At 49.4% G+C, this 6,833-nt stretch overlaps 2 protein-coding genes across 2 annotated transcripts in view; one reads left to right on the plus strand and one right to left on the minus strand.

Moving 5' to 3' along the window:
- Positions 1–6,018, plus strand: part of Gadd45gip1 (GADD45G interacting protein 1) — a 16,864-nt gene extending 10,846 nt beyond the window's left edge. Inside the window, exons 5-6 of the mRNA XM_019205906.2 lie at positions 3,508–3,653; positions 5,638–6,018. Of these exons, the coding sequence (XP_019061451.1) occupies positions 3,508–3,653; positions 5,638–5,956 (465 nt within the window). The 3' untranslated portion in view covers positions 5,957–6,018. The remainder of the gene's footprint in view (positions 1–3,507; positions 3,654–5,637) is intronic.
- Positions 6,019–6,388: 370 nt separating this feature from the next.
- Positions 6,389–6,833, minus strand: part of Rad23a (RAD23 homolog A, nucleotide excision repair protein) — a 6,181-nt gene continuing 5,736 nt past the window's right edge. Inside the window, exon 9 of the mRNA XM_010613383.2 lies at positions 6,389–6,742. Within this exon, the coding sequence (XP_010611685.1) occupies positions 6,479–6,742 (264 nt within the window). The 3' untranslated portion in view covers positions 6,389–6,478. The remainder of the gene's footprint in view (positions 6,743–6,833) is intronic.

The raw sequence follows: 6,833 nt of genomic DNA on the forward strand, positions 1-6,833 counted from the left end.
CTTCTTTCTCTTTCTCCTTCTCCTTCTCCTTCTCCTTCTCCTTCTCCTTCTCCTTCTCCTTCTCCTTCTCCTTCTCCTTCTTCTTCTTTTTTTATATACCAGGGATCAAACTCGGGACCTTGTGCTTTTGACGCAGACAGCAATGAGGTAAATCTCAGACACATTTACTTCTTATTTTGAGATAAATTACTCAGTAAATTACTTGGTTGCTCAGGCTGGGCTCAAACATGATATTCTCCTGCCTCAGGCTCCCAGATTGTTGAGATGACAGGTTCGCATCACCAAACCCAACTATTTGTTTTAGAACTAGATATGGTGCTTGCTGGTTGTGAACAATGCGAATGTACTAAATGCCACTGAACTATATGCCTGAAAATAGTATGGTGCGGGCACTGAAAAATAAAACAAAACAATACAGAAACTACCACTGAAACCAAGCGCTGTGGTACAAACCTGCAATCCCAGAACTCAGGAGGCTGAGGCAGGAGGATCACAAGTTTGAGCCCAGCCTGGTCAATTTAAGTGATTTTAGCAAGACCCTGTCTCAGAACATAAAATTCAAAAAGGGCTAGGAATGCAGCTCAGTGCAAAGGACCTGAGTTCAACCACCAGTATCCAAAAAGGAAAGAAAGAAATGTCCATATACAAAACCCCCATGTAACCCCCACCAGATGCTCCCTCTGGATCCTCCCACCACAGGCCCCAAACCTGACACCAAATAGTCACTGACTTGCTTTTTAAAAGTGTTTAATCTTCATTTTTATTTTTTTTTCCACTACTGGGGATTGAACCCAGAGAGCACTGAGCTAGACACCCACCCTCTCCCTCCCTCCCCTCCCCTTTCTTAGACAAAATCTCATTAAGGTACCCAGACTGGCCCCAGATTTGGAATTCTCCTGTGTCAGCCTCCTTAAGTAACTGGGATTACAGGAATGTATCAGCAGAATTTTGTTCTTTTTTTTTTTTGTTTTGTACTGGGGATCAAACTTGGGACCTTATGCTTGGGAGGCTGGGAGGCCCGGGCGGGCAACATCACTGAGCTAAATACTGGGTCCTTTTGTTCCTTTTTAAGGCTGAAATCTTTTTCTTAAAAAGTGATTTCTGGGGCCAGGGATTTCAGTGGCACCATGGCTGCCTTGCAAGCACAAGGTCCTGAGTTCAATCCCCAGTTCCAAAAAACAAAGGGATTCCTGTACTGTAATCAGGCATTTATACATTTTATACCATAAAAAATTAGACTTCAATACAGTTCAGTGGTAGAGCACATGCTCAGCAAGCGTGAGGATCCAGATTCAGTTTCTAGCATCTAAATAAGCAAGATGGCATAAAGTAAATACATAGTTCCAATAAAATAGAAAATAAGCAAAGTACGGCAGTACACACCGGTCCCAGCTGATGGGAGGCTGAGACAGGAGAATCAATTGAACCCAGAAGCTAGAGATCAGCCTGGACTACATGTAAGAACCCATCTCAAAGCTTAATACTGATGCACAATTTATTTATCTGTTTGTTTTTTCAATGTTGGGGGATGGAATCCAGAGTCTCGTGTAAGCCAGGCTAGTGCTCTAACACTGAACTATTAGATCACACAAATGTTTTTTTATTACCATAGATGGAACCCAGGACCTTTGCACTAAGCTATATCCCCAGTCCTTCTTTCAAGACAGGGTCTCACTAAATCAATAAGGTACCCAGGCTGGGCTCAAATTTGCAATCTTCCTGCCTTAGCCTCCCATAGAGCTAGGATTACAGGCTTGCACTAGGTTATACAATTTTAAATAAGTATTTTAAATGTAAATTTAAATATTTCAAAGAAATGTCTGTGTATGATAATAAGAAAAATATACTTAAAGACTTCAGGAGGGGTGTTGCTGGCATAAACCTGCAAATCTATCATTTGGAAGTGTGAGGAAGGTGAACCTTTAATTTGAAGCCAGCCTAGGCTAGTGAGTTCAGGGTTGGCTAGGATTAACTACACAGCAAGACCTGTTTCACAAAACCAAAATAGTACAATAATAATAAGCCAGCCAGGGTGGTACATGCTTGCAATCCCAGCACTCAAGAGGCTGAGGAAAGAAGATTATTGTGAGTTCAAGACCAGCCTGGGTTGCATAGTGAGTTCAAGGCTAGCCTTAACTACTTAGTGAGACCCTGTCTCAAAACAAACACTGTCCCCGCAAAAGTGTCAAAAAATAAAAAATTTTAAAAGTAAAAATTGCGAGATATTAAAAATCAAGTTGAATATGTGGGTTCCTCAAAATGCTAAAAATAAGAACTACCATATGTTCTAGCGATCCCATTCCTTGGTACACATGCTAGATCAAGTCAGCATAATGTAGCCATCCCTAAATACCCATGAATAGTGTGGCACCATCCAAAATATGGAACCAGCCTGGATGCCCATAAAAGGTGGCTTATATTCATAATAGAATATGATTCAGCCACTAAAAACTAAATAATGTCAACTGCAGGAGAATGAATGGAACTGGAGACCGTCACTTAAGCAAAGTAAGACAGAAATGAGAAATGTAAGAATCCCATGTTTTCCCTACTACTGCATATGGAAACTGGGGAGAGGGGGATACAGGAAAGACACCGGAAGGGGAATGGAGGAGGGGTGAAGGTATTGTAAACAGCTAAACTAATTAGATATGTAGTAGGCAATTAGATAGGGATAGGCTCTCCAGGCTGGAGGGAGTCAGTGCAGAAGACAATTGAGGCCTTCTACTCAAGGCCAAGACAAAAAAAGAAAAAATATTACCCTTACATACTTCCCCTAGACAGCCGGGCGTGGTGGCACACACCTGTAATCCCAGCACTCAGGAGGCTGAGGCAGGAGGATCACTGAGAGTTTGAGACCAGCCTGGGCTACATAGTGAGACCCTGTCTCAAAAAAACAAAACAACAAAACAAAACAAAACAAAAAAAACAACCATATTTCCCCTAGGAATGAAAAGCAGTAATTGATATTCTAAATAGACAGGGCGTGGTGTTACATGCCTGTTATCCCAGGACTTGCGAGACTGAGGCAGGAGGACAGTTCAAGGCCAGCCTGGGCTACACAGTGAGTTCACTGAGCTCACAGTGAGCCTGAAACTACAAAGCAAGACCTGTCTCAAACAGAAAACAAAACAAAAACCCAAACAAAAAAGATTTAAAACGTCAAATGTTTAAAACACTAATTGCAGCCGGGTGTGGCGGCGCACGCCTGTAATCCTGGCTCTTGAGAGGCTGAGGAAGGAGGATGGCTGCGAGTTCAAACCCAGCCTGGGGCTACATAGTGAGTTCCAGGGCAGTCTGACCTACATACTGAGACCCTGTCTCACAAAAACAAAACCACTAACGGCTTGCGCAGAACATACTGCGGTAATCTAGGCGCACACAGTGAGCCCGTCCCCTTCTCCAGGAGCTGAGGTAACAGCACGACCTGGCCCTGCCCCATACCTGCGCTGAGGCAGCGCCGCGGACAGCTCGGCCGCCTGCGAGGACCCCAAGGCCTTTTTTTTGGGGGTGGCTCCCGGCTCGCTGTGGCCGACGCCCGAACAGCTGCGCGAACTGGAGGCGGAGGAGCGAGAATGGCACCCGAGCCTGGCCGCCATGCAGGAGTCGCTGCGGGCGAAACAGCTGGCGGAGGAACAAAAGTGTAGGCAGAGGTGTGTGCGCGCGGTAGGGGTGTGCGGGACGGGAAACGCGGTCATGCGCCGCACAGGGTGGCTCCCGGCTCGCTGTGGCCGACGCCCGAACAGCTGCGCGAACTGGAGGCGGAGGAGCGAGAATGGCACCCGAGCCTGGCCGCCATGCAGGAGTCGCTGCGGGCGAAACAGCTGGCGGAGGAACAAAAGTGTAGGCAGAGGTGTGTGCGCGCGGTAGGGGTGTGCGGGACGGGAAACGCGGTCATGCGCCGCACATTATCCTGTCCCAGGTGTAACAAAACAGGCAAAATGGTTTCAGACAGCAATAGGATCGTTAAGACCAGAAAACTGGGTAGCCGGGCTTGGTAACGCACGCCTGTCATCCCAGTACTCGAGTTCAAACCCAGCCTGGGCTACTAGCAAGACCCTGTCTCAAAAAGTTAAATAGGAAGTCGGGCATAGTGGCACTCGTCTGTAATCTCAGGAGGCTGAGGCAGGAGGATCGCTGTGAGTTCGAGACCAGCCTGGGCTACATAGTGAGTTCCAGGTCAGTCTCAACCACATAGTGAGACCCTGTCTCAAAAACAGACAGACAAACAAAACAAAAGAAACCAACTAAGAATATAAAACAGGCTGAAGAGGATCCAGAATAGGCTTCTGTGAAGGGATATTTAACCAGAGCTTTGGATAACCTGACATCGTTATGGGTTTGTCTCAGGGAGGGGGTTGCTCAGAGGAAGCAGCTGAGCAGAGGCCTTGACTTTAAACAGTGCTCAGGACCTGGCTTAAGGCACAGCCAAGAGGTCACTGTGACTGGGGAAGAGTGGAAAGTGAGGACAGTGATTGGGCCTGGACTCTGCGCAGAAACTGGCTTTGGAGGCAATAGAGGGATTAGCCATGCTACTTTGGGAGGCTGAGGCAGGAGTACTGCAAGTCTAGCCTGGGCAACTTAGCAAGACTCTCTCCAAGAAAAACACAACAAAAACCGAATTAAGAGTGGTGGCAAGACCAGGAGCATCTGGATGACTACTTCCTAGGGCTAAGGGGCCAGGTCAAGCATATCCTGGTGTTTAACCTTGTCCCCCAGCAGCCTTGAGAACTGCAGGATCACCTTCCATTCACACTTGGGATGCAATCAGCTCACACGCGGTAGACAGGTGTTGCACCACTGAGCTACAGCCCCAGTTTAGGGGGGAAGACGGTCTAGCAGCCTCCATAAGACAGGCCTAATGTGGCCAGATGTCTAGTCAGTGACCGAATGTCTGAGCTGAGGGATCCTGACATGGGAGCTTGGTCATTTGTTTCCCTTTTCTAATTCTTCATATGTGGCTGTGACTGGTATTACAAATTGAGGCTTGGAAGGAAGTGGCCAATCTGTTGGGTTTTGTTTTTGAGATAGGGTCTGTGTATCCCAGGCTGGCCCTGAACTCATTGTATTGCTCAGGCTGGCCCCAATCTTGGAATGATCCTCCCACACGCTGGGAACACAAGTGTGCGCTACCACACTTGGCTTCCAGTGTTTCCTGCCTTCATTTTTTTTGTTTTTTGAGACAGGGTCTCACTGTGTAGTTGAGACTGACATGGAACTATGTAGCCCAGGCTGGTCTCAAACTTACAGCGATCCTCCTGCCTCAGCCTCCCAAGTGCTGGGATTACAGGTGTGCGCCACCACGCCTGGCTCTGCCTTCATTTTTGTGCCAAGAACTAGGCCAAACATACAGTCTGTGGTGTCTGTGAAGCATACAGTAGGTGCTCTGTGAAGCTCAGCCACGAGTGGTGTTCCAGGGCAGTGCCTCTAGATGATGGCTCAGGGGACAGCTCAGCGACATAATCAGGCTGAACTTACCATACCATGGACTACAGGAGAGCCTGGATCTCTGTGCTGGTGTTGAAGCACTTTTCCTGCCAGTTGGTAGCAGAGATAAGTCTTCCCAGCTGTCACGTTGGTGGGGAACTGGGGCAGGCTGTAGATGGATGGGTGGCATTCTACCCTCCCTCCCCACAGGGAGCAGCTCATCGCTGAGCGCATGGCCAAGATGCCACAAATGATTGAGAATTGGCGGCAGCAGCAGCGCGAGCGCTGGGAGAAGGCACAGGCAGACAAAGAGCGCAGGGCCCGCCTGCAGGCTGAGGCCCAGGAACGCCTGGGCTACCACGTGGACTCACGGAGCACACGCTTCCAGGAGCTGCTGCAGGATCTGGAGAAGCAGGAGCGCAAGCGTCTCAAGGAGGAGAAGCAGAGGCAGAAGAAGGAGGCCCGAGCTGCTGCCATGGCTGCCAGCACAACCCAGGACCCAGAAGCCTCTGGGATGGCCAGCTCCTGAGCTTTCCCAATAAAGCCTGCTGCCCAGCAGCCCCTCTGCACAGGACTCTGCGTCCTTTCTCCAGGTGCCTCCCTCAACACCTGGGGTTGGGACTTCCCCAGCCAGCTTTGTTTGCATGGGGAGCCTGGCCCTTGTTGTTCTGACTAACTGGGGCTTCAGGGGAGGAAGGGATGTGATGGGCAGATACAGAGGAGCAGATGGCAGCAGAGAAGAAGGCTCCTGTTTACCAACATTAATCTCCAGTAATTAGCCAATTACTAGGGGGAGGTTCAGCTCAGACAGACTGTAGTGATCACGGTACGGGGCTGGGAGAAGCAGTCCTTCCCTTGCTGACTGAGGCAGGGACCCCCTGCCCTGTTCCACAGTCATCCATCTCCAGGACCCTGCTGTCCCCAGGCCTGGGCAAGCCAGCACGGCACAGACCATTAGGGCTCGTTTTTAAAACTTTATTCATTTCAAAACCTTTATCAGAGAGACAGTTCTGTTCTGTGGCAGGGGCAGGCTTGGCCTCCAGAGCTCATGTCAGGCTTGCTTCCCCAGGCTGAAGGCCAAGGCCAGACTTGGGTGGGGCCTTTGTGGGTTGCCCCAGATTCCGGCCACTCCAATGGAGATCAAAGTTTGGGGCTCCACCTTCCCCTCATCCTGGAGGAGGGCAGGTTGGGGAGCAAACAGCTGCCTCTCCATCTGGCTGAGGGAGCTGGGACAGAGGCCAAGAGGGGCCCATCTGTTGCCTCTTGGCCCTGCCAGCAAATCCAACCAGGCTGGGCTGGGGCGATGGGGACAGCTCTCTGGCCTGGGTCCCCTCAGACCAGGATGGAATGGGGGCTACTTGAGAATGGGAAGCTCGCCTGTTTTGTTTTTGTTTTTTTTTTTTTAA

The sequence above is a fragment of the Fukomys damarensis genome, unplaced genomic scaffold, assembly GCF_012274545.1.
Source record: "Fukomys damarensis isolate Sample0158 unplaced genomic scaffold, DMR_v1.0_HiC HiC_scaffold_30, whole genome shotgun sequence".
Classification (NCBI taxonomy): Eukaryota; Metazoa; Chordata; class Mammalia; order Rodentia; family Bathyergidae; genus Fukomys; species Fukomys damarensis.